This window comes from Globicephala melas, chromosome 10, assembly GCF_963455315.2.
Source record: "Globicephala melas chromosome 10, mGloMel1.2, whole genome shotgun sequence".
Lineage (NCBI taxonomy): Eukaryota > Metazoa > Chordata > Mammalia > Artiodactyla > Delphinidae > Globicephala > Globicephala melas.
Window position 1 is genome coordinate 82,376,242 of NC_083323.1, and position 26,719 is coordinate 82,402,960.

The following is a 26,719-nucleotide window of genomic DNA, read 5'->3' on the forward strand; positions in this document are numbered from 1 at the left end:
GCCTTGTCTGGTTATTTGTACCTATGAGCCCAGAAAACCAATTTCATGGAATTTAACTTTATAATGCTAGAAGTTAAGAAGAGTGATGAACAACTTATTACATGGTTAAACTTATAAAAACACCTTCTAGACCTTTCACTGAATTTTGTAAAGGGGTAAAAATTTAAAAGTAAACCATCATCCAGCTAGTGTATATGTCTATTTCCCTAGTGGAAGATCATACCTACCACTTTCTGGTTGTACAAATTTGGTACACAGTGAAAAAAACAATGAATTCTGTTTTAAGTCTTTGCTTTGGGATTAAAAGCTGAATTAGAATAGTTTTTGACCATAATACAGGTGATCTTATTCTAAAACCTGATTTATAAGTTAAAGAAATACTTGGTGTATACATTACTTCACTTTACTTTGGAGGAATTAAGATTTCATTCATATCATTCCCAGGTCCCAAAGACTGGGAAGAGGTTTGGTTTTTGTCTTCTTTGTTGGTCTTCTCTGACCGTACTCCTTGATTTCCCTTGGGAGGTACTCAGAAAACATGATTATAATATTATAACTTTTTTTTCCCATTTTTGTATGAAACATTTTCAGATATAAAATTGAAGGAATTTTATGGAAAACATTTGCAAACCTACTACCTAGATTATACTATTAACAGTTTATTAACTTGTATTAGTTGTAACTTTTAAAGTATACATTTTAGACTAGTGGACACATTAGTTTACACTGTACAAAGAAAAGAAAAACTCTGAGACTTTGCCTGATGTTGTAAAGGGTTACAAAATAAAGCAGTGCTTCTCATACTTTAATATGCACAAGAATGAAATGGGCTTCTTCCTCAAATCCAGATTCTAATTCTGAATTAGAATTAGGGTCTAGGTTGGAACCTGTGATTCTGCATTTTTACAAGTTCTCGGGTGATGCTGACTTTGGTACATGGACCACATTTGGAGTAGAAAGGTAATAAAGGACAGTAAGAGGAAGTCTTGTTATTTCTGCAGTGTTGCCCTCCACTCTCATTTGATAAGAGCCTAAAATAATAGCTCTGTCTTCTTTCCTTGTTGTATGGTTACTATCTCAGAAGTACTGTTGATTCTTAAGTGTTTGACATTAATGCTTTAATATACCACAGCATTCATAACTAATCTAGAAAACTACCTAGTTTCCTTTTAAATAGATTTTTGGGTTTTATACTGGTTTGGGGGGGCGGTTGGGGGGTGTTGGATAGGGAAGGGGATGTAGTGTGTGTGATACCAAATGGATTAACCTAAATATGCTTTGTAGACATTTTTATGGATCATCCAGAAAAAATATACAGTGATATAAAGGAATACTTGTACTTTATTTCTTAACCTTCTAGCACTCACTTTTCTTATATTTATGTCCTGTTTTATTGATATTGTTATGTAATTTATGTTGCTAAACTATAACTTAGACATTTAGTTTCCTAGATACTTGATTTCTCTTTATTACATGGACTTGTTGATTTGCCTTTCAAAAGTTTATTCATCTTTCTCTGTTGAAATTAATTTGACATTTGCATGCTTTTAGAAGACTTTAAAGAATTATTCCAAGTAACTGAGAAAATGAAATATGTAAATTTTCATAACTTTTAATTTACCTCCAGTTTTTGTGAAAATTTGAAGCCCTATTTTCTGCAGAGGGTTTTGTTACTCATCTGCTATTACTTATTTATTATTTGAACAAAATGAATATGCATATCCTTGTTGTATTTTATCAGCAGCTACTCGCTTCATGCCCTAAGTTTTGGTCTTGAGCATGAACCTAAAACACAAACAACAAAAATTATATTCAGACATTCATTTAGAACTTTCATAGATATAAGTCAGGGGCTGGCAAACTTTTTCTGCAAAGGGCCAGATGATAAATATTTTAGGCTTTGTGGGCCACAGGTGGTATCAGTTGCATTTTTTTTTTCTTACAACCCTTTAAAAAAGGGAAAATCACTCAGCTTGTGGGCAGTACAAAAATATAGGCTGTGGCTGCATTGGGTTTGTGGGTTGTAGTGTGCTGACCAACTTGTAGTGTGCTGACCATTGATTCTCTGGGGAAACTGTATTCTTTGGCTAGACATAAGAAGTTAGGTCAGACTTTCAACTTAAATTTTACAAGCTAACATTAGGAATTTTAAAGTAAAATTTATTCTGTGAAAGAGAAAGAGGAATTTTACTCTAGTCTTTTTACAGGTAAGGGTTGTAGGCTATATATTTTACCAACTTAATTACTTTCTTATTTTAAAAAGCCCATTTTATGGCTAGAATACAGTGAATTTTATATATATATATATATATATTTTTTTTTTTTTTTTTTTGCGGTTTGCGGGCCTCTTACTGTCGTGGCCTCTCCCGTTGCGGACGTGCAGGCTCAGTGGCCATGGCTCACGGGCCCAGCCGCTCCGCGGCATGTGGGATCTTCCTGGACCGGGGCACGAACCCACGTCCCCTGCATCGGCAGGCGGACTCCCAACCACTACGCCACCAGGGAAGCCCTGAATTATATTTTTAACTATCATTTTAGTCCACATCTGAAAGGCCAAAGTAGTTTTTATTTTCTGCAAGTATGCCGTATGTGGTCCCTGTGTTCCTAGTGTATAAAGGCTGCTACCTAGGTCACATCTATCTGGGCAGTTAGTAATTGACATATTTTTCTGGCCTCTGTGGGCAGTGTATGGCTGTGTTTGCAAAGGCTGTTGAAACCAAAACGTTGACACCGTGGTAATCAGCTGTGTGTTTTCCAGTCTGCTAAAATCAAAAGTGGGGATCATTCAGTAAAGCAGATGACAAAAGCAGAATTCTCTGAGTATCTGCTACTCCTGATTCAGCTTTTTTGCTTTCTGGAGGTCTCAATTTGAGCATAATGTGAAAATTTGTTTTACGAACTTAAAAATGTTGAGTATTTAATTTTCCGGGTTTTGTTGTTAATTTCTAGATACTTAAATTTAGTTGTTAGAAGACCTCCATTAAAGAAAGCTTATCATCAAATTATTTTAACAAAGCAAACCAAACAAAAAAACTTTGTGCCTTATTTCTCTGTTTAATAATAGTTGGGTTTCTGTACATAAGATCAGTAATTTGAACTTTGCTTTTTATGAGTTAAAACTAGACAAAGCAAGTACTGAGCACCTGCTGTGCACCAATGCATAGTATAGCCTCCCAAGTAGTAGTATTGATGCATTTCAGTAGTTCCTGAGGTGGGCTGTTGTTTGGCAAGGTTTCTTTCCAATTCAGTGATGCAAAGTTGCTTTTTAGAATACATCTTGTTCGTCCCGTTCCTCTCCCCCAAGAAGGGCTAGTATTTAGTATTCTTGCATCTGCCTATAGTTAGGGTATTTGAGGTGTTATTTATTTCATTGAAAGAGCTTTTGCACATAATAAACTATTCAACTAGAACAAGTACTTGTTTAAAATTAAATCGCGTAGTGAAAGCATTATAGGCACCGGGATACAGAATGATGCTGTTAACAGTTCTTTCTCCTGTATTGAAGTGCTCTATTTCCATAGTCTCACAGTACATTTTCACATAATGGCTGAGCTCCTGATTTAAAAAAAGTTACAAATGTATCTTTACAAACTTACTTTAAAATTTACATATATAAACACATGCACTGTTGTTTTTACATGTACTTTTGTTTCAGTTGTTTTTAAAGTTTAATAAGTGACATCTGAAAATGAGTATATGTGGCAACAAGCTGTATGCCCAAGAATAAATCATTGCGTGCCAGTTAAGACCTTAGCAGCTAGCCACAGTAGGTATTAAACATCTGTTTCGGCTGTACTTAATCTTTTAAAATTACCTACAAATTTTGGAATATGAAACCAGTGTTCTGTGCCAGTGGTTTAAGGTATATACAAGGATCAATAATGTTCTCTTCATGTCCGTATGACTTTAAAGCATATTATCAAGAAATAAGTAATTAAGTCTGAGAAAATATGGTAAATAACTGATTCTTTAAAATCTAATTTAAATTTCCTATTAGTAAAAATGAGAAATGAAAAAAGTCACTCTGGAATAACTATCTTTCAGTGTTGTTAATTATCTTAGCCTCCGAGGTCCTGATACTGAATTCTTGGTGGTGGGTAGTAATCTCTTCTTTTTAATTACTGGCTTCCAATTCTCTCTCTGCATTGCTGGAAACAAAAATCACATATTCTGATATTGGTGATGGGGATGTGCACACTTAAAAAGTAGACACGTTCAAACTAATTTTAGAAATAAGTTACAATCAAAATTTGCTTCTGCTAAATTAGTAGAGGACAAAACCCTGTTTTTTCCTCCATCATAGTATATTTCAGTACTTCTACATTGACCTTATAACCTTTTTTTAAACAGGAATAAAGTTTTTATTCTTAAAAAATATGAGCTTTACCTGGTTTGTTTTATTTATATGTACATATGTTTTAAATTTCTTGCATTGATTTTCAAATTGAAAGAGAATCATTTGTGAAAATACCTTAAATGCCAGCTCATGCTTTGTATTTTACATGCTTTACTAGAGTTATTTTAGTGCCTTAAATTATTTATCTAATTTAATAATAATTTCTAATATGTAATTTTTAAGGACTTATGAGTAAAAGCAAACCATCTCCTCTTAAGAATTACTGATAAATATAAAATATTAAAAATTTTATATATGGGTACAAAGTGGCTATCTCATTTAAAGTACCAACATTTAATGATTTTAAAAAATAGTTGGAATTTTTATTTTGTAGTTGGTTTAGCTAGCTAGTCGATTAAATTGATTTCATTAAAAATATAAGATACTCAGATTTTCTTGGGCTATAATGACTTTTGTATTAGTTGAGTAGAAATACATCACAAGTTGGTATAAGTAACTTGAGATGTACATTTTAATATATAATCAACATATTATTTAAATCCCTACTGCTTAACTGAAACTTAATTTTTTATGAATTTTAAATTAAAGTTTTACTTTAAAGGTAAATTACTGAGTTCAACTGAAGCAGTTCTTAACATATTCTTGAGATTTATAAAAATTAATATACCCTCAAGAATTGAAGTGCCTTTTTTTTTCTTAACTATTATAAGCAATGGATGTGTACATGCTAAAATTAAGCCTTAGCTGTTGGTTTACTTAATACTTAAATGGCTGATTCTCTGTGCCTGATTAAATTTAAAACTACATATCATACTTTTGATACTTACTAACTTTGTAGGAACTGAGTCCATTTTGTCACATTTGGTTCGTAGAAAGACTGATGTTAACAGTCTTTTTTTTTTTTTTTTTGCGGTACGCGGACCTCTCACTGTTGTGGCCTCTCCCGTTGCAGAGCACAGGCTCCGGACGCGCAGGCTCAGCGGCCATGGCTCACGGGCCCAGCCGCTCCGCGGCATGTGGGATCCTCCCGGACCGGGGCACGAACCCACGTCCCCTGCATCGGCAGGCGGACTCCCAACCACTGTGCCACCAGGGAAGCCCAACAGTCTTTTTTTAAAACAAAGTTTAAATGTCCGTTTTGTACCATTTTTCTCCTCGCTCCCCACTCAGAGCTGGAGTACAGAAATCACTTGTTTTCCCTAAGTCAAAGAAATAATTTCAGTCTAAGTTCAGTTTAGGCTTTGATTAATTCCATGACTAGCAAACTAAAATGACTGCATTATTAATACTAATAATACATGTACTTAGGTTCTTCATAATCTCTAACTCCTAATTTAAATTAAAAAAAATTCTAATCCCATTACAAAACAAAACTGACTTCAAAGAACAAACCAGGATTTAAGCCCATATTTTAAAATTGAATCCCCCATTTTATTCAAACAATCTGATGTCTGTTTAAAACAAAACATTCTCAAGTAAAGCTCATAATTCCAAATTTCTTGCACATGGCTGTCCCAATAAATTACTATTACCAATGAAACAGACTTTAAAGAAGTTGTGTTTTACAATGCAGAGAGTGGAGGATGCTTTTTATACATTGGTGAGAGAGATCCGACAATACAGATTGAAAAAAATCAGCAAAGAAGAAAAGACTCCTGGCTGTGTGAAAATTAAAAAATGCATTGTAATGTAATCTGGTAAGTTCAGCATATTAATTTCTGCAGAAAGCAGATGTCTTTCACAGGTAACAAAGTAGCAACCGCTTTAGAACTACCTAGGTGTGGGATTCTAATTTGAAGTATTAAAAAATAAGAAACTTGTAGTTTGTTTCCACAATTAATACATTTATTTATTTATATTTCTCATTTTATTTTTTTAATTACATTTATTTTTCATCTAATGGGTATTCATTATAATTGAGATGGTTTTGATGCCTATAGACTACTCTGCATTTGTCATAGAGTCTAGAGAGAAAAAATATGAGGAACTATATAAAGGAGGAGTAAATTGAATGGCCCAGAAGGTGGGAAAGGGTCACTCTTACAGTGCGTGTTTTCTTTTGGACATTCCACAAGCAAATACTTGTTCTGTCTGTGCTCTCTTAACTTAGCGGCATCAACATCACTTTTTTACCCAGCTGAGAAACCTGGAGTGTTGGGATGACTCCTAAATCCCTCTTTTTCACACCCATTTGGAGGCAGCCACAAATTCCTATTATGGTACATTCTAACTTTTATCACATCATTAGTTCAGGCCCCTATCATTTCTTGCTGGGACTATTGTAACCTCTTACTTGGTTTACCTGTTGCTGCCTTCATTCACAGCGTAAAGAGAGAGAGATTTAAAAGAAATGTCATTTTCTTAGCTTTAAATCTAGTTACTGACTTCCTGTTACCTACAGAATAAAATATCAAGTTTCGTAGCATATATAAGGCTCTTAACACCTTCCTTCCCCCCTAGCCTTTGGCTTTATCTCTTAAAAACTTCTCGTCTGAAATTTTTTTGTCCGTATGTAAATCAACACCGTGTTATTTGTTACCTTCCCTTGTGTCTTGGCTGTTGCTCTTGTTGGGAATGCCAGTGTTCTTATCCCCTAGTCTTACTAGTTAACACACTTTCATGACTGTCTCACCTCTTGTTCTCTAAGAATCTTTCTTTAAAAACTATTAGACTGGGCATAATGCACTTCTTGTGTATTCCCAGTTTACTGCTCTTAACTGTTACACACTTAACCATGTTAAATTGAAATAACCGCTTCTTTGTTTGTCCTGTATGGTGAGAATCTTAGAGAGCCAGAATCGTGTATTTTTAATCTTTGCATGTCCATGACCTAACGAGGTTCCTGGCACACAGTAGCTGCCCAGTTGGATTTACTGAGTGGAATTTCTCAACTTCCTTTCTAAACCAACCAATATTAAATTTGGTCTTGTTTAGAAAATATTTCACTCAATAGGTACCAGAAAGTTCATGCCAGAGCTTAAGATTTTGATGCATATTATTTGTAACATATAATGTTCTGTGAGAACATGAAATAAAATTGTAGGATATCATTTTTGGGGCTGATTAAACTAAAGGGTTGATATTGTTTACTATATGAGTTGAAGGTATGAAATAATGTATCTCCCCAAAATATAAAATATACTTCTGAATAGTAGACTAAGTTCCAAAAGATATTATGTGGTATACTAATGAACTAAACTCAGAAGAAGAAACAAAGCAAAATTAATGATTGGCATTAATTTTTATTGAGATTTATAAACTTTTTTTTTTTTTTTGCGGTACACGGGCCTCTCACTGTTGTGGCCTCTCCCGTTGCGGAGCACAGGCTCCGGATGCGCAGGCTCAGTGGCCATGGCTCACGGGCGCAGCCGCTCCGCGGCATGTGGGATCCTCCCAGACCAGGGCACAAACCCGTGTCCCCTGCATCGGCAGGCGGACTCTCAACCACTGCGCCACCGGGGAAGCCCAAGATTTATAAACTCTTAGTATTTTTTGAGTATCATTGTATAAAGCAGTATTTAATTTAGAAGTTGTGATAAAACTTAACATTGCAATGCAATTTTAAAAGTAAAACTTCTAAAATAACAGTAGCCATGACCAGAGTTAAGTGATAGTTTTCTTTTCTCCCATTGTCTTACTATTAGATGATTTTTACAGTAGAACTATTTAGAATAAAATAAGTTTTATGCTTTAATTTTTATTTAAAACAAAGGTGAAAGCATATACTTTTTAAAATTTCATATTGTGCAAACTATATTTCAGTGGCTGTGTAGTCTGAATGTGAAATTGTTGGGCATGATGAATTAAATCCTTATTTTTTCAGTGATCATGAATAGCATTTATATAAGAAAAAAGTGTACTTGGTAATATTTAAAATTTTAAATATTTTTACAAAATTAATTTGACAATGATAAATATATGCAAATTAGTTTTTCTTAGTCCTAAAATGATGGGTTTAAACAAAATAATTACTGGTACCCTATTTTGTCTTTTAAATGTGTATATAAGAATGTAAAAGGTGTTCACTGCCCTGTTTTGATCAGTTTTAACATTTTACTAATCATTGAAATTATTAATAAGATTATATATAAAGGAGAGTTCAGTGCAGTATGAACTAAAAGTATTTGTCAGAATCTTAGAAGAAGGTAATCTTATCAGATTCTGCCTTCATTGTCTCCTAAATACTTATATATTGTTTTCACCTTAGGATGTGTCTTCTCTATATCCATCTCATGTATTTTCATTTTATCTGCTTCAGCATTTTTGTATCATTGACATTTTTCTTCATTATAAAAACAGTGGAAATGGAGTAGACTACATAAGGATGTGTGATCAGAGGGAATTTGTGAAGGGTAGGGGAGTTGGAGTATATCCTCTCTTAAGATTCCATCCCATTCTAAGAGTTTATGGTTAGAAATTAGTCAAGGTTGGTATTATTTATAATAATAAAATAATTATTCTTTATTGTATCATCGGAAGTGTTTTGCTCTTTATGTGTTTAGAAGGTTAGCATGAAGGCTTATATATATTAAGCCTTGATTGTATTGCTGATAAACTGTCTTATCACTTTTTCTCTATTCTCTGTGTGAAACAGAAGTGTATGTCATCATACACATATAATCAGTAATGATATCAGAAAGTGGGGAACATCAGTGAGTGCAGTTTGGGGGCTTTACTGGGGTCTTTTCTTCACTAGTATTCAAATCAAGAATGCTGGTTTTTATCCCCCTACTGTTGTTTAAATGTAAGCAAGCCTCTCATTCCCACTGTGTTTAATTCTTTAAAAATATTGGTAATACTTTTCTAAACTTTAGCTCTGTTGTGAAAGTTAGTTAAATGTAACTAGACTGAAAATGCCCGAATTAATTTAGTTATTAGTTTGAAATAGTAATTGTAGAAGATCTTAGTAATGCATAAAGGAGAAATCATATCGCTGTTAAATTTTCAATTATTTTTAAGATAATATAACTTAATGAATGTGTTTATATTAATATTCAGCAGAGGTGGTTAAATTGAGTAAAAAGCCAGTTTTCATTGTTAAAGTGGCTTGATTTATACTTTATTTGTTGTGTATTTGTTCCTAAGACTCCCTCTAGTGTCTAGGTTTGAAAACATCAGGCTTTTGTTGACAGTTACTAATCAGTTAAACAGATATTAAAATACATAGAGGATCATATTTTTTCTTTAATTCTCTATTTTGCTTTTATATTTAATTTGCTTTTTAATAGGGGTAGGACAAGAATTGACTTATGTATAGATCTTGTATAATTCAGGATTGCAGGGTTAAAATCTACTGTCCTGCCACCAGTTTCAAAGTGCCATTTTTCATGTTCTGTGTGAATGATTAGGTTGAAAATTATTCTGACTTGAAATCACTTTCAACCATTACTGATTTGGATACCTTGCTTTTGATCACAGCTAGATGTAGGCCAAAATGATCAAATGGAAATTTCTCTGAAGATACACAGCATTTGACTTTATATGTCAAATATTAATCTGACTTTATATTAAGTATTTTGAATACTTAATATACTAAACATAAACTAAAAAAAAAATGATTTAAAAAAAATCTCCAAATCATCAGACTCTACCACCATTTAAATGATTTAGCTCATTTCTCCACAAATAGAGGCATTACATTTTTCAAAGTATTGTGTCTTGTGTTGTGGTCACATTCTTTGCTTGTTTTTAAAAATTTTTTTTTGGCCGCTCCGCGCGGCATGTGGAATCTTAGTTCCCCTACCAGGGATTGAACCCGCGTCCCCTGCAGTGGAAGCACAGTCTTAACCACTGGACCACCAGGGAAGTCCCCTGTTGTGGTCACTTTAAATTTCCTTCTCATATCATAAATATATGAACTGAAACTAATGCCTTTAGAAAACTGAAAGTATAATCTAATACTGTATACTTCATGGTAGTTCCTTAAATCTAATGGATTTAAATAAGTATTGAACCAGAGGTCAAATGCAGCGAATATTTATGAAATTAGTATTTACTTGCATGGCTTATATCAAATATCTAGAAACTCAGGGATAATTAAGTATAAATACTTATTCACATATATACACAAATACATTTGGATTTCAGTGACTGAGGTGTGCCAATATGGAAAAATTAGTAGCAAATTAAGTTCTGGGGGAAAGTAATGTGTTAACTAAGCATACGTAAGATTCTGTGCCGTTGATTTTCATTGCCTTTTGTGAAAATCAGTGTTCCTATAATGTTAACAAAATATCGTTGAAGACATTTAAGAATCCTAGAAGTCTGATATATATTCAGTTGTCTAAAGAGAAATGTTACGTATCCTTATTCCTTCTCAATATTAATGTTTCCATTAGTAATATATCTTTTCTGTTATCTGTATACCTCAAACCATCATATATATTCACGTTTTAATACTTATGTGTTTCAGGGCGTTGACGATGCCTTCTATACATTAGTTCGAGAAATTCGAAAACATAAAGAAAAGATGAGCAAAGAAGGTAAAAAGAAGAAAAAGAAGTCAAAGACAAAGTGTATAATTATGTAAATACAATTTGTACTTTTTTCTTAAGGCGTACTTAAGTAAAAGTGGTAATTTTTGTACATTACACTAAATTATTAGCATTTGTTTTAGCATTACCTAATTGTCTTTCTGCTCCATCCATACTGTTAGCTTTTATCTTGAATGCTTATTTTAAAATGACAGTGGAAACTTTTTTCCTCTAAGTGCCAGTATTCCCTGAGTTTTGGTTTTTGAACTAGCAATGCCTGTGAAAAAGAAACTGAACACCTGAGATTTCTGTCCTGGGGTTTTTGGTGCATGCAGTTGATTACTTCCTATTTTTCTTACCAATTGTGAACTTGAGTGTGAAACAAATTAATGAGCCTTTCAAATCATCCCTATTCTGTGTTTTATCAATCATATACATGGATTAATTACTAATTATAACTTCAGTTGAGATTTCACGATTGGTTTTACTGAAGCATTGAGGGAACACAAATTTATGAGCTTCCTGTAGATTCATCTTGTAGGTTTCATGTCCTGTAGTTTCAGTTACCCTTAAAGAATGTAAAGGTACACTGTTCACAAAGGTTTTCTCCTTCTTTCCACTGCTATTTGTCAATGGTCACGTTCCCCCAAATATTATATTTTTTCTATAAAAAGGGAAAAAATTGAAAAAAATACAAGGCAATGGAATATTAAAAGGCCATTTACTTTCTACATTAGGTGAATTCCTATAATACTCTGAATAGCTTTTCCTGTTAAGGCAAACCCAGAATGTAATGAGGATTATAAACAACCATTTTGGGGCTATATTTACATGCTACTAAACTTTTGTAATAATTGAAAAAAATTTAACATGTATTGAATTACAAAAATTCTCATAGGAATTAAATATAGTCTCCCCGTGTCAGACTGCTCTTTCTTAGCATAAATCTTTTCTTGAACTTCAGTCTTTGAAAGTAGTTTTAATTCTACTGGTAATGATGTTAAAAATTATTTGGTCCAGTTAGCTTAGTAGGTGTTACGGAGACCAAGGTGGAAAGGCCAGGCCTTGTGTGAGCTTTGAGCTTCACTGAGAGTTTCACAGTATGGACTGCATCCCTATGGTCTTCCAATGTTGTCATGCCTTGGCTGGTCAAAAATGGGGACTGGGAGAGAGTTTGGATAGCTCAGCAGGGTACATTCTCACTATGTGGTAGTCCTACTCAGGAACGTCACTTTTGTTAAAACGAAACGAAACTTTAAAAAAACATTATTTTTAAATGAGGTTTTAGGGTGGGGTGGCAAGATTTTAATTTTTTTAAAACAAAATGAATAAGTTTCAAAATCTTGAGTATTGGCTAGTTCTCTTAACACTGGCTAAAGTAACACTTTACAAGTCTGGTCCATAATTAAGAATATCTAATGCTTATAAAATAGATAAATTAATGTTAAAATGATTCTTTCAATGCATTTAAAACGTTAACTTATTTTAAAATATTTGAACTGAGATGGTGTGTTGAGGTGAAAATATCACTGGACAAGGAGGAAGGTGACTTAGTTTCTAGTTATGTGTCTTTCATAACTCCAATTTTAGGCAAATCACTTACTATCCATTTCTTCATGTTAAAAGAAGTCATCTCAAAGGCTGTATCTAGCATTATAACTATGTGATTTACATTCAGTTTACATAAGGATATACCTATTTGTCAGTCTCAGCACAATCTGTAACTTTTTACCTGTGTTATCATCTTCAGTGCCAGTCTTAGGCAAAATTGTGCAAGAGGTGAAGTTTATTTCTGAATATCCATTCTCCGCTTTCAGGACTTCTCCCATATTAGTGTCATCTTGCCTGCCTACCCTTCTACATGCCCCATGACTTGATGTTTTTTCTTTTAATACTTCTCATTCCCCTAACCTCAAAGATTTATTGCTGCTTTGGATATCTCCATGAAGGCTTCCCATCAAGTCACATCAAAATGCCCTACATCTTACTTCCTCAGGCTCAGCATAATCCAACAGATGCTATAATGGAATTTGACCTAAGAGTTAATTTTCAGGTGGTGGCTGTAGCAATTTAATCTTGATCCTTTGAACATCATCTCTTTGCTGCCTGGTCCATCAGGGACAAAGTAGGAATTTTCATACCTGCTATGAGGAGTCAGATCCCTATCCAGTGGAATGAGAATTTAACAAAGGTAGTGCTGAAAGAATTCCTTATGTAATCTACAACGAGGACTAGCCCTGCTAATGATACATTCCATTGTTTTAAAAGCTAAAATTTTGCAATGAAAGATACTTTAAAATTTATTCATAAATCTTACTCTTTAGCAGAATTCATTTATTCAACAAATATTTGAGTGCCTTCTAGATGCCAGGCACTACACAAGGCACTGGGGATATTAGAGTATCCTCAGACAAGGGACATAATCCCTGTCCTTAGGTAGTGCTTATATTCTAGAGCAGTCTATATTTTAGTGAGGCATCTGGTACATGACCCAGATATAATGCATATTGTAGTTTTGCAAAGAAGTGATTTGGTCTCTAAGCTAAGTTTCTTCCAGTTCTGAAATAATTGTTTTGCTCTGATTCCAATGTAACTGTTTAATCAAGCTACTTTTTAAAATTAAATTAGTTTACTTCGTTGTTTTAAAGGAGTAAAATTTGAATATTGTTTTTTATTTGACATAATGATGTGATTCTATTGGGACAATTATAGTACCAATTAAATTGTATGTCAGATAATGTTAAAATTCCCTTGTGTTTAGTATGGTCTCTTTGTATAAGTAATTAAAATAGACTTTAAAAATTAAACATTGAATTCTAAAATAGTTGTTTATCTGGGTAAAAATAAACAGATGCCAGACCTAATTCACAGAAAAGGAAACTTCTATGTAAAAATCAATATGATTTCTGAGATGCTGTACTAAACTACAAGTTTATGGAACATTATCTAGTTAGGGTGTTTACACTTATATAGTACCTCCTCTTGTTTCCACACAAGAGAAAGAAATGGCCATACTTCAGGAATTGCAGTGTATAACTGAGGGGATTTTTAGGACTCTTGAATTTTTGATGTAGCTGGGCAATTTTTTTATGGCAGTGGTAATTATCCTTTATTATGTGAATTTTGAATGGTTTAATAAAATGTTTTTGTAGAGATTTTAAAAGGGGAGAGATAATCCTAGAAATAACAAATGTTATCTAATTATTATAGCCTTAAAGATAAAAATCCTTGTTGAAGTTGAAAAAAATTGCTAAATTACATAGGTTTAGACATTAACATGTTTATGGAAAAATGTAGCAGAAGTATGTAGTAAAATTCGAGTGAATATCTCCAATTAGGAATTCTAGGTTCCATTTTAACTGAGTCACACTGCATAGGAATTAGAACCTAACTTTTATAGGTTATCAAAATCTTAGCCACCATTGCACAATTTTGTCCTAAAATATGTAGAAACTTTGTGAGGCATGTTAAGTTGCAGTTTGCACAAGTTCATCTCATTTGTATTCCAGTGATTTTTTTTTCTTCTATCCATTTTTTCTAAACAATATATACACATTTAGGTTTTTTTGTAGGCAGTAAGAATTATCTGCCATTTCCATTTGCCAAAAAGTAATAATTTCTTGATGATTATGTATTAATGATTTTTAACAACCCATTAGTTATTTTAAAGCTGAACTTATATTTAATAACTTTGGTGTTGATATTGGGTAGCATGAAATCTGCATTGAGAAATTGAACAGCATAAATTGAACAGCTGTAAATTCCTTCAGAAAATGAAATTTCTTTCTTTCTAAAGATACATTCATATCAGTTCTTTAAAAAGAGTTGTAACTAGTAACACTTGTTTTAGTTTAATAGTTTTAAGTGCCTGTTTGGGATGATAATAGGCAATTTTTAGATGAATTTAGGAAAAACAAAGTTATTACCTACAGAAGTGTCAATTACAGAAGGTCCCCTTCCCTATAGAGAGCTAAATGGGTTATGTAATGTTTTATACAAAAATTTCCAATTCCACTGTCTTGTGTTTTCCTGTTGAAAATACTTTTGCATTTTTCCTTTGAGTGCCAATTTCTTACTAGTACTATTTCTTAATGTAACATGTTTACCTGGAATGTATTTTAACTATTTTTGTATAGTGTAAACTGAAACATGCACATTTTGTACATTGTGCTTTTTTTTTTTGTGGGACATATGCAGTGTGATCCAGTTGTTTTCCATCGTTTGGTTGCGCTGACCTAGGAATGTTGGTCATATCAAACATTAAATTTAAAAATGACCACTCTTAATTAAAATTAACTTTTAAATGTTTATAGGAGTATGTGCTGTGAAGTGATCTGAAATTTGTAATATTTTTGTCATGAACTGTACTGCTCCTAATTATTGTAATGTAATAAAAATAGTTATGGTGACTATCATAGTTTGTACTCTTTTTTTTAATTTTTAATTATTTATTTATTTTTTTTTTGGCCGTGCCGCACAGCTTTTGGATCTTAGTTCCCCGACCAGGGATCAAACCTGGGCCCACAGCAGTGAAAGTGCCAAGTCCTAACCACTGGACCGCCAGGGAATTCCCAGTAGTGTGTACTTCTTGATGGAAATTTGAAACATTAGCCCCATAATTGATATGGGGTAGTTTATAAGCCACAGACGCTATAGTATATTAGTAAATCTTTTTTTGCAGCTTGTAAGTTGGATATATTCTTTATGAAAGGTGCTGTGAAAATTATGTAAAGGTTTAAGTGTTTGCTTGAAACCACGTTAGGTTTAGGTCCTGTGCCATGTTAACTCGTTTAGAAGTGGATGCAAAACAAATCTGCCTTTATGACAAAAGAATAGAATAACATTACTTATTACTTTTTATTGAAGAAGGTAATTGATACACAACGGGTGATTTGTTTTAAGGCCCAAAGGCAGCCAGTGGCAAAAATTAATAATGGAAATAATTAGATAGGTATATATATGTGATGCCAGTTGCTGGCAGGCTGTTTCGAGTTCAGAAGTAATCTTACTCTATACTTATTACTTCTACTAACTGCACTTAAATCATTCTTTTGCAGTGAACCTTGACTCTGTGCTGTTAATGTACCAAATGGGGTCAAAAATAAGGAACTCCTTCAAAAGTTAAGGGCAATAAACTTGCAAGAAATTATTTTGCTTACTTAAATGTGCATTAAACGGCATTCTTTTTTCAGTAAAATGCAGAGATGGGCTAAGAATTGGCAAAAATTAAGTACATTATATTTTCATTCAAAATTGGGGGCTCATCAATTTTTAATTGGTAGTTGGCAGCATCATATAGTTAAATTGCTATTTTAGTATAAAAATTGAGCATAAAGGTTGCTGATAAAGCTCTCAGTTTGAACAGAAGTGGAAACCTATTTTAGTTCAGTAAAGTATTTTTAACAAAATGTATTACCTTGACATTTTAGAATTATTTTTGTAGTAGCTGGTATACATAAACAGCTGGCACTGATTTTCAAATTATAGTAATAGTGATCAGTTAGTTTTGTTGGTATCTGAGTAATAGCGTTGTTTCATAGCTCTATATTTCTTAAGGAAGTATAATGCTTCTAGTTCTTTCATTACAAATTGGCCTTGTTCAATAAGTTCTTTGATCTTCTCTGGGTCCTTCACATCTTTGTTTTTAAGGAAAACACTCTTCAGACGCCTTTTAAAATAGTCTGCTCCTTTTGGATAGTCTCGTCCAAGATACAGCAGCTTAAAAAAGAAAGATTATATATTTCTAAACAATCTATGTCATATAACATTTATAAAATTGGCAACATAATTACTTACATTTTTATAAAGATTCAGTACTTCTCCTCTTAAAGAACTGGCCATTTGCACGTATCATGGAAAGTATTCACTTTTACATTTAATGTACCTAAAGAAAAAGAAAAATTTTTACAAATAACTGCATTGTAGTCTTAAAAAAGAATCAAAGAAAAAGGATTTTACACATTGGTAAAATGGTACCCTTTCTTTTCATTCAATAAATATTTATTAAGCACTTTTATGTTCCATGCACTGAGATGTAGCTATGAATGCGTCAGATGAGATACCTACTCTCACAGAACTAACATCTCCAGAGGGGTATACTACAAACAATATTATGAATTGTGGTAAGTTCTATGAAGGAAACAGGACAACTACAGAAAATGGATTGGCAAAGCTGGATATGTAGGTGTACCTCCTTGTATACCAGAGTGGAATGAATTAGGTAGAACTAGATTTGAATCCCAGCTGCATAGTGTTGTACAGGTTACTTAACCTTTCTGAGCCTCAGTTTTCTTGTCAGAAGGAGAATTGCCTTTACCCTGCTTTCAAGGCAAGGCTAAAACAGGACACTGGGAAGAGGCCTGATCAAATCAAGAGTGCCCTCCTAAGAAAGGCTAAAGAGGCAAAACTGGGTGTGAGGGTCAAGCAGGTTCACAACTAACAGGAGATGGGCAGTAAGATCGGTGGTGAAGAGGCCAAGTGAACAACCCATAAGGGGCTACACGAGGAGCCGGCGACATCCAGTGGGACAGATAAGCTTCTTTATGTGTACTTGGTTCGTGCTGCTAGGGAGAGGCAGCTCTGTAAAGGCACCATGACAGCCTCACCAGAAAATAATTCCCAATACTTGGGACGGCCAATCAGTGGTCAGGATAGGTGATTCAACTGTAACCAGGACAACAGTTGCAAAAAACAGGGTATACCTCTCTGAGGAGGGAGCCCTGGGGGTGAGCACTTTTTAAACTGTTTTACAAACATACTTGAAAGGCTCCTGCTGCCAGTACAGCAACTAAGTGAAGACCTTTTCTTGCTGAAGTTTATAAATCTGCTTCTCTGGCTCCTCTTTCTTAGGGAAAAAAAATCACATAGGAGCCAACATTATTTCCATGTTAATACTTGTATACTTATCCTGTTTACTAACAATTTATGAGTTAGCTCACATTACAAGCATACAACGTAGCAGAGCAATTTTTCTGAGTTTATTAATATTAGCTTTCTTGTTTTCCTCCAAATTGCTATTTTTCTGCTTTTGTCTGTTATCACTTCTGAGCTTTCCTCCAGAAAAGGTAGTCCTTTTCAATCTGCTCCTACAAATGAAAGGACAAAAAAAACTTCAGAAGATCTGCATACATGGTTGCAGCTTAGGGACTTTGGGCTTTACTTAGGGTGATCTGAGTGGACCCTTTATCGGGGAACCTCTGATGTTAGTATCTTAGATGGTTCTCCTCAGCTGGTCAGATTCCCCAGAGAAAAGTCTTCCAATCTTCTGAGCATTTGCTAATGTAACATTAAGAAGCAGAAGAGGAACCAGGGCCTTGCATTCAGCATTATGTATACCCAAACTCACCTAATCTGCTTCCAGTGTGGTTTTGGTATACTTAGTATGCCTGAGGACACCCCACTCCAGAGACTAGTATTATTTTGTCCAGAAATAAAACCTCCAGTCTTCTGTGGGAGTGAGGGGTCAGACACTTAGGGGTGGTTTTCAAAAAGCTTTCACTTCATCCTCTCTGATTTACTTCATTCTTCATTTCCAATTACAGTGGCCCTGTTCCAGTGCCTTTTGAGCAATATGCAGTATAAACTGGGCTTTTCTAGTGTGCTAGGTCACATTCATCTGTTTTGCAGCTTCTGAAGTTTTACTGTTGTCATCTCCTCTTCTATTTTTCTTTTATTTTTAAATTGCTTTACTGAAGATTTAATGGTTTTGGAAGGGAGTGAAATTAGATGAGTGTATTTAACTGGGTACATCAACACCGAATTTCATTTTTAAAACTTTTTTTTTTTTTTGCTGAGAGCCATTTTTCATGTGTTTTAATCTTACTGAAGAATGATGACTCTTAAGAACCTTGTGCTTTTAAAATAATTGTAAATTAAATCTACATTCGATGTAATTTAAAATTGCAAATTATAAGCTGTTTAATTCCTGGCAAAGAGCATAGCTCTATTTAATTCACAATTTGTAATTTGTAAAACTGTTTAGAAATGTGGCTTAAATCATCCTCTTTAGCTGTTGCCCTCTTTACAAATTATATATAATAAAGGACCTGCCCAGCAAAAAAGTAGCTGCTGTGACTAAGGTAAGCTTGTCCCATTCTTTGATATGTTACTTTATGAGTTAAGAAAGTTTGTTATTGCATGCTGACCTTCAGGCATTTCAGTTTATTTTAGCCTTTGGGAGAAATAGGTTTCCTTGGGTTCAGTATTGGTGAACAATTTAAATGCAGCAGGGACCTGGGGCTGTTCCTTAACCCTGCATGAAGTCATGGAGGTTACTGTTCTTTGTAGAGAGCCAAACAAGTTAGCGACTGAGAGAAGTCCCCCATCTTCCTGAGAATCTAGATGGGGATGGGCATACAATCCATAGTGATAGCTCTTTCCCAATGACTTGTGGGCCAAGGAGGTAAGACGTAACTAACTCCAGTTCTGGGTTAAGTCATTTAACTAGGGGTTATGGTGTCTAGAACTGTTATTAGTCACTGTTCTCCATGAAGTTCTGACTTGACTCAAACAGATGAAGCACATTTCCCCAAAGTAGTTAAGCCTAAAAAGCTTCACACAAAAATGTATCCCAATACACTTGCAGCACCAAAGAATACATAATCCAAGAGGTAGGTGGCAAGAGCGCTTGCCCCAAAAAGCTTGTATACTGCTTGGTCTAGGCCTACCTAGAAGCCAGATTATAAAAGTGAGTTGAAAGGCGATGGCTGTGTATGTTCATACGGGGGAGGTACTACACCTGTCTGAAGGTAACAAAGAGAACAGGAACTGGGCCTTCTTCCGCAGCTTGTAAGAGAAGTAGTAGAGAAGAACTAAACAAGCTCACTGGTATAATCTCACAGCACAGTGGCCCCCCAAAACACAGTCCAGCCTGTTTTAACACATCCACAGCAAATCCTTCTCCCTAGGAGGGAAGCTGGTGGAATGAGAACTTGAGCAAGTCTCTCCTCTAGAAGCCCACCATTTTACAGTTGTTTGTGATTACCATCACACCTCCTTACCCGCATCAGAATCGACTGAGCTTTTGTATCATAAATATTAGTACCTTCGTTGAAAAACTAAAACAAAAGCTTAGTTCCACACCACACAGCTTCAGAACTCTATATGAAGTCGACGTTAAGACGTTTTAATCTTGCTACCAGGGATGTGGAGGCGAGGTGTCATAGCTATGACACAGTTTGGATTTCTGTGGGGAGAATAACACTTTAACCCACAAAGACCAGCTCAGTAATACTGATTTACTAATAATACCTTTAGTCAATGAAAGTGCAAGGGACAGCGCATTATAAAATGAGAATTCAGAGATGAGAAATGGTGGCAATAATTTGAAAGCATTTCATGTCTTGTCAGGCTAAAACAGGGTTTAGATGTAAAATCACAGAGAATTCAGACAGGCTTTGGAAGGACCTTAATTTCTCAATCTCTTAATTTCTTCTAGTTTTCCTGTTGGTCTAAATTGCCAGAGTTTCATGCGGGGAGACTGACATTCGAAGGGTTGTGCTACTGGTTGGTACAGTTAATCTGTGACCTTGACCCTGGGCACATAATTTAGCGAGTCTTGCTGGGTCTCAGAGACCGCCACCTGTAAGCAATACTTTACCCAGGAACTGCTTCAAATCATTTCCAGTTCTTGTTTAGAGCGCCTCTAAGGAAAAACGGCATATACCTTGCGTGCCCAGGAAGTAAACAGAACCAGGTGCAGGGAGAAGAATCCGAAGGTTATTAATTTCGAAATAAACAACCCTCTGGGGGCCAATTTATTTACCTCTTTTTCTAAACTGCCAATGGAGCCCCGCCCCACGCTGGTCTAAGCGGTGGCGGCCCAGGCAGCCGAGCCGGTGTCAGTCACTCGACCCAGTCGCGTAGCCGGCGGCCCCCTTCCTTCTCGAAACCGCACAGAAAGATTCGTCCCAGCTACTCTAGGGAAATAGGGAGAGGGACTGTCAACGTCGGAAGACGCGCAGAAACCCTTTCCCACACCCGCTGGTCCTCGCCCAGGGCATACTTCACCGCCTCCAGACCTCAGGATTCGGAAAACAGAATAAAACGCTCGGGCCCAGCACTCACGCACTTTCCGGCACGCGGCAGCCGTAAAAGCCTGCTCACGCTCCGACTCCTGCGGCAGTCGACCGAGGCGGGGCGGCGGAGGTGGGTGGGGCAACCTGTCAGGGAAGGGGGCGGGGCGCCGTCCGGAAGAACCCCAGTGCGACTGCGCGGACCGAGACGCTCGGATCTCCGCTCCCGCCTTGGCGCCAGTGGGAGGGCCTTGTCGTCCTGACAACCCGCGAGCGTTTGTCCTCACAACCTGGGAGCGTTTGTCCTCACAACCCTGAGCTCCGACTTGGCCGACTACGGTGGTAGTGTCTGTCTCAGCATGGTGAGCAGGGAAAGTGGGGGAGCTGGTTGAAGGGGCGAGCATTGATTCTCCTGCACCGTGTTAAATGATGTAACAAGAGCCTGTCATATTTTACCAGAGGGGAGCGAGTCGGTTTAGGAAAGAGCCCATACCCTTGGGGTGGGGGGGCGGGGGGAAGGACCTTCCCCAGATCTGTGGCCTTCTGTCCAGGCTCCGGCGGACAGGTGGGAGTAAAAACCAGTTTCTGCAAACGGGGAATGATCAGTGCGGTCAGATTATGTCTTAAAATCTCGACCTCTTGCTAAATTTAAATATCGGTCTCAATTTAGTAACTTCCAATAGTGATAGACATTCCCATGAAATTGCTATTTTATTGCAGCTTGGCGGAAGTGTTTTTTTGCCTCCTTATCAATTAATGAAAGCTTTATCAATTTACTCTGCTTTCACAAGTTATTTTGTGTGGTCTTTTGTGGAAATTTGGATTGTTTCGTAATTCAGGGTATGCAACCTGTCCTGTGTTTTTTAAGTATGATAAAGCTTCTTGTTTTGTTTTTCTGCACTCCTCAGCTGTCATGCCTTCTCCAAGAACACAGGCCAACATGTAGCTGTAAGATGTTCTCATTTCCCATTTTCTTAAATGTGATTTCCGTCTTCTTCTATGATTAAAACCAGAGGAAGTGGAAAATGTAATTAATTATTTAATTCGTTGATTAAGGGAAAATATGGAGCATGTTCTTTGTGCTTGGCACTAGGCTGAAGCCAAGGACACAAAGGTGAAAATTACCATCTCTCCCTGGTATGGAAGACAGACTTAGCAAATTAATTACAATACAGTTTTATAACTGTAATAATTGAAGTGACTACAATGGAGTAACGCAAAGTTGGAAATGTTGAAATTGGGGCAGGAGAGGGGACGGGAACAGGAAGAGAAGAGCAGTGCTTTTCAAGCTGTGTTTTAAAGTATGATTATGAATTTACCAGAAGTGATGAGAAGAAATAGGGCATGGAGAGCATTCATGTCAGGGAGAATAGAAAGTAAATGGATTTTAAGTGGACTGAAAACTGCTGATAACTTAAGGGAACAATAAGCACCTATTTATTATCTTCCAATCGGTACATAAGTTTTTTTTTTTTTTTTTTTTTTATTTATTTTAAACATCTTTATTGGAGCATAATTGCTTTACAATGGTATGTTAGTTTCAGCTTCACAACAAAATGAATCAGTTATATATATACATATGTTCCCATATCTCTTCCCGCTTGCGTCACCCTCCCTCCCACCCTCCCTATCCCACCCCTCCAGGCGGTCACACAGCACCGAGCTGATCTCCCTGTGCTATGCGGCTGCTTCCCACTAGCTATCTACCTTACGTTTGGTAGTGTATACATGTCCATGCCTCTTTATTGCTTTGTCACCGTTTACCCTTCCCCCTCCCCATAGCCTCAAGTCCATTCTCTAGTAAGTCTGTGTCTTTATTCCTGTTTCACCCCTAGGTTTTTCATGACATTTTTTTTTTCTTAAATTCCATATATATGTGTTAGCATACGGTATTTGTCTCTCTCTTTCTGACTTACTTCACTCTGTATGACAGACTCTAGGTCTATCCACCTCATTACAAATAGCTCAATTTTGTCTCTTTTTATGGCTGAGTAATATTCCATTGTATATATGTGCCACATCTTCTTTATCCATTCATCCGATGATGGACACTTAGGTTGTTTCCATCTCTGGGCTATTGTAAATAGAGCTGCAATGAACATTTTGGTACATGACTCTTTATGAATTATGGTTTTCTCAGGGTATATGCCCAGTAGTGGGATTGCTGGGTCATATGGTAGTTCTATTTGTAGCTTTTTAAGGAACCTCCATACTGTTCTCCACAGTGGCTGTATCAATTTACATTCCCACCAACAGTGTAAGAGGGTTCCCTTTTCTCCACACCCTCTCCAGCATTTATTGTTTCTAGATTTTTTGATGATGGCCATTCTGACTGGTGTGAGATGATATCTCATTGTAGTTTTGATTTGCATTTCTCTAATGATTAGTGATGTTGAGCATTCTTTCATGTGTTTGTTGGCACTCTGTATATCTTCTTTGGAGAAATGTCTATTTAGGTCTTCTGCCCATTTTTGGATTGGGTTGTTTGTTCTTTTGTTATTAAGCTGCATGAGCTGCTTATAAATTTTGGAGATTAATCCTTTGTCAGTTGCTTCATTTGCAAATATTTTCTCCCATTCTGAGGGTTGTCTTTTGGTCTTCTTTATGGTTTCCTTTGCTGCGCAAAAGCTTTGAAGTTTCATTAGGTCCCATTTGTTTATTTTTGTTTTTATTTCCATTTCTCTAGGAGGTGGGTCAAAAAGGATCTTGCTGTGATTTATGTCATAGAGTGTTCTGCCTATGTTTTCCTCTAAGAGTTTGATAGTTTCTGGCCTTACATTTAGGTCTTTAATCCATTTTGAGCTTATTTTTGTGTATGGTGTTAGGGAGTGATCTAATCTCATACTTTTACATGTAGCTGTCCAGTTTTCCCAGCACCACTTATTGAATAGGCTGTCCTTTCTCCACTGTACATTTCTGCCTCCTTTGTCAAAGATAAGGTGACCATATGTGCGTGGGTTTATCTCTGGGCTTTCTATCCTGTTCCATTGATCTATATTTCTGTTTTTGTGCCAGTACCATACTGTCTTGATGACTGTAGCTTTGTAGTATAGTCTGAAGTCAGGAAGCCTGATGCCTCCAGCTCCATTTTTCGTTCTCAAAATTGCTTTGGCTATTCGGGGTCTTTTGTGTTTCCATACAAATTGTGAGATTTTTTGTTCTAGTTCTGTGAAAAATGCCAGTGGTAGTTTCATAGGGATTGCATTGAATCTGTAGATTGCTTTGGGTAGTAGAGTCATTTTCACAATGTTGATTCTTCCAATCCAAGAACATGGTATATCTCTCCATCTATTTGTATCATTTTTAATTTCTTTCATCAGTGTCTTATAATTTTCTGCATACAGGTCTTTTGTCTCCTTAGGTAGGTTTATTCCTAGGTATTTTATTCTTTTTGTTGCAATGGTAAATGGGAGTGTTTTCTTGATTTCACTTTCAGATTTTTCATCCTTAGTGTATAGGAATGCCAGAGATTTCTGTGCATTAATTTTGTATCCTGCTACTTTACCAAATTCATTGATTAGCTCTAGTAGTTTTCTGGTAGCATCTTTAGGGTTCTGTATGTATAGTATCATGTCATCTGCAAACAGTGACAGCTTTACTTCTTCTTTTCCGATTTGGATTCCTTTTATTTCCTTTTCTTCTCTGATTGCTGTGGCTAAAACTTCCAAAACTATGTTGAATAAGAGTGGTGAGAGTGGGCAACCTTGTCTTGTTCCTGATCTTAGTGGAAATGCTTTCAGTTTTTCACCATTGAGGATGATGTTGGCTGTGGGTTTGTCATATATGGCCTTTATTATGTTGAGGAAAGTTCCCTCTATGCCTACTTTCTGCAGGGTTTTTATCATAAATGGGTGTTGAATTTTGTCAAAAGCTTTCTCTGCATCTATTGAGATGATCATATGGTTTTTCTCCTTCAATTTGTTAATATGGTGTATCACGTTGATTGATTTGCGTATATTGAAGAATCCTTGCATTCCTGGAATAAACCCCACTTGATCATGGTGTATGATCCGTTTAATGTGCTGTTGGATTCTGTTTGCTAGTATTTTGTTGAGGATCTTTGCATCTATGTTCATCAGTGATATTGGCCTGTAGTTTTCTTTCTTTGTGACATCCTTGTCTGGTTTTGGTATCAGGGTGATGGTGGCCTCGTAGAATGAGTTGGGGAGTGTTCCTCCCTCTGCTATATTTTGGAAGAGTCTGAGAAGGATAGGTGATAGCTCTTCTCTAAATGTTTGATAGAATTCGCCTGTGAAGCCATCTGGTCCTGGGCTTTTGCTTGTTGGAAGATTTTTAATCACAGTTTCAATTTCAGTGCTTGTGATTGGTCTGTTCATATTTTCTATTTCTTCCTGATTCAGTCTTGGCAGGTTGTGCCTTTCTAAGAATTTGTCCATTTCTTCCAGGTTGTCCATTTTATTGGCATAGAGTTGCTTGTAGTAATCTCTCATGATCTTTTGTATTTCTGCAGTGTCAGTCGTTACTTCTCCTTTTTCATTTCTAATTCTATTGATTTGAGTCTTCTCCCTTTTTTTCTTGATGAGTCTGGCTAATGGTTTATCAATTTTGTTTATCCTTTCAAAAAACCAGCTTTTAGTTTTATTGATCTTTGCTATCGTTTCCTTCATTTCTTTTTCATTTATTTCTGATCTGATTTTTATGATTTCTTTCCTCCTGCTAACTTTGGGGTTTTTTTGTTCTTCTTTCTCTAATTGCTTTAGGTGCAAGGTTAGGTTGTTTATTCGAGATGTTTCCTGTTTCTTAAGGTAAGATTGTATTGCTATAAACTTCCCTCTTAGAACTGCTTTTGCTGCATCCCATAGATTTTGAGTCGTCGTGTCTCCATTGTCATTTGTTTCTAGGTATTTTTTGATTTCCCCTTTGATTTCTTCAGTGATCACTTCGTTATTAAGTAGTGTATTGTTTAGCCTCCATGTGTTTGTATTTTTTACAGATCTTCTCCTGTGATTGATATCGAGTCTCATAGCGTTGTGGTCGGAAAAGATACTTGATACAATTTCAATTTTCTTAAATTTACCAAGGCTTGATTTGTGACCCAAGATATGATCTATCCTGGAGAATGTTCCATGAGCACTTGAGAAAAATGTGTATTCTGTTGTTTTTGGATGGAATGTCCTATAAATATCAATTAACTCCATCTCATTTAATGTATCATTTAAAGCTTGTGTTTCCTTATTTATTTTCATTTTGGATGATCTGTCCATTGGTGAAAGTGGGGTGTTAAAGTCCCCTACTATGAATGTGTTACTGTCGATTTCCCCTTTTATGGTTGTCAGTATTTGCCTTATGTATTGAGGTGCACCTATGTTGGGTGCATAAATATTTACAATTGTTATATCTTCCTCTTGGATCGATCCCTTGATCATTATGTAGTGTCCTTCTTTGTCTCTTCTAATAGTCTTTGTTTTAAAGTCTATTTTGTCTGATATGAGAATTGCTACTCCAGCTTTCTTTTGGTTTCCATTTGCATGAAATACCTTTTTCCATCCCCTTACTTTCAGTCTGTATGTGTCTCTAGGTCTGAAGTGGGTCTCTTGTAGACAGCAAATATATGGGTCTTGTTTTTGTATCCATTCAGCCAATCTGTGTCTTTTGGTGGGAGCATTTAATCCATTTACATTTAAGGTAATTATCGATATGTGTGTTCCCATTCCCATTTTCTTAATTGTTTTGGGTTTGTTATTGTAGGTCTTTTCCTTCTTTTGTGTTTCTTGCCTAGAGAAGTTCCTTTAGCAGTTGTTGTAGAGCTGGTTTGGTGGTGCTGAACTCTCTCAGCTTTTGCTTGTCTCTAAAGGTTTTAATTTCTCCATCAAATCTGAATGAGATCCTTGCTGGGTAGAGTAATCTTGGTTGCA

At 35.8% G+C, this 26,719-nt stretch overlaps 3 protein-coding genes across 16 annotated transcripts in view; 2 read left to right on the plus strand and 1 right to left on the minus strand.

Annotated features, from left to right (window-relative positions):
* The window catches only part of KRAS (KRAS proto-oncogene, GTPase), a 38,703-nt gene extending 23,458 nt beyond the window's left edge, over positions 1-15,245 (plus strand). For 3 of the 4 annotated variants that reach the window (XM_070046521.1, XM_070046520.1, XM_070046522.1), the window contains 2 exons: positions 5,931-6,054; positions 10,770-10,897. In XM_070046521.1, coding sequence (XP_069902622.1) covers positions 5,931-6,050 — 120 coding nt within the window. In that variant the 3' untranslated portion in view covers positions 6,051-6,054; positions 10,770-10,897. Of the gene's footprint in view, positions 1-5,930; positions 6,055-10,769 lie in introns of all 4 variants that reach the window. The other variant, XM_030830548.3, reaches the window with a different exon arrangement.
* Positions 15,246-15,663: 418 nt separating this feature from the next.
* On the minus strand, positions 15,664-20,965 carry ETFRF1 (electron transfer flavoprotein regulatory factor 1). 2 transcript variants are annotated; one of them, XM_070046523.1, is made up of 4 exons: positions 20,834-20,965; positions 20,594-20,747; positions 16,627-16,714; positions 15,664-16,548 (listed from the first exon to the last, which is right to left on the minus strand). In XM_070046523.1, the coding sequence occupies exons 3-4, from the start codon at positions 16,669-16,671 to the stop codon at positions 16,327-16,329; spliced, it is 267 nt and encodes an 88-aa protein (XP_069902624.1). In that variant the 5' UTR covers positions 16,672-16,714; positions 20,594-20,747; positions 20,834-20,965; the 3' UTR covers positions 15,664-16,326. The 2 variants fall into 2 exon arrangements, with proteins under 2 accessions (XP_069902624.1, XP_030708190.1); XM_030852330.3 differs by lacking the exon at positions 20,594-20,747 and having other exon boundaries at positions 20,896-20,959.
* Positions 20,966-21,053: 88 nt separating this feature from the next.
* Positions 21,054-26,719, plus strand: part of DNAI7 (dynein axonemal intermediate chain 7) — an 84,911-nt gene continuing 79,245 nt past the window's right edge. For all 10 annotated transcript variants that reach the window (XM_060305907.2, XM_060305903.2, XM_060305905.2 and 7 more), the window contains exon 1: positions 21,054-21,205. In XM_060305907.2, coding sequence (XP_060161890.1) covers positions 21,203-21,205 — 3 coding nt within the window. In that variant the 5' untranslated portion in view covers positions 21,054-21,202. The remainder of the gene's footprint in view (positions 21,206-26,719) is intronic.

What these genes read in the sequence shown, in the direction of transcription:
- ETFRF1 (XM_070046523.1), bottom strand. Translation starts at nt 16,671, where the DNA reads ATGGCCAGTTCTTTAAGAGGAGAAGTACTGAATCTTTATAAAAAT. An exon ending in TACTGAATCTTTATAAAAAT is followed by an intron (nt 16,549 to 16,626) that starts GTAAGTAATTAT and finishes TTCTTTTTTAAG; the next exon opens with CTGCTGTATCTTGGACGAGA.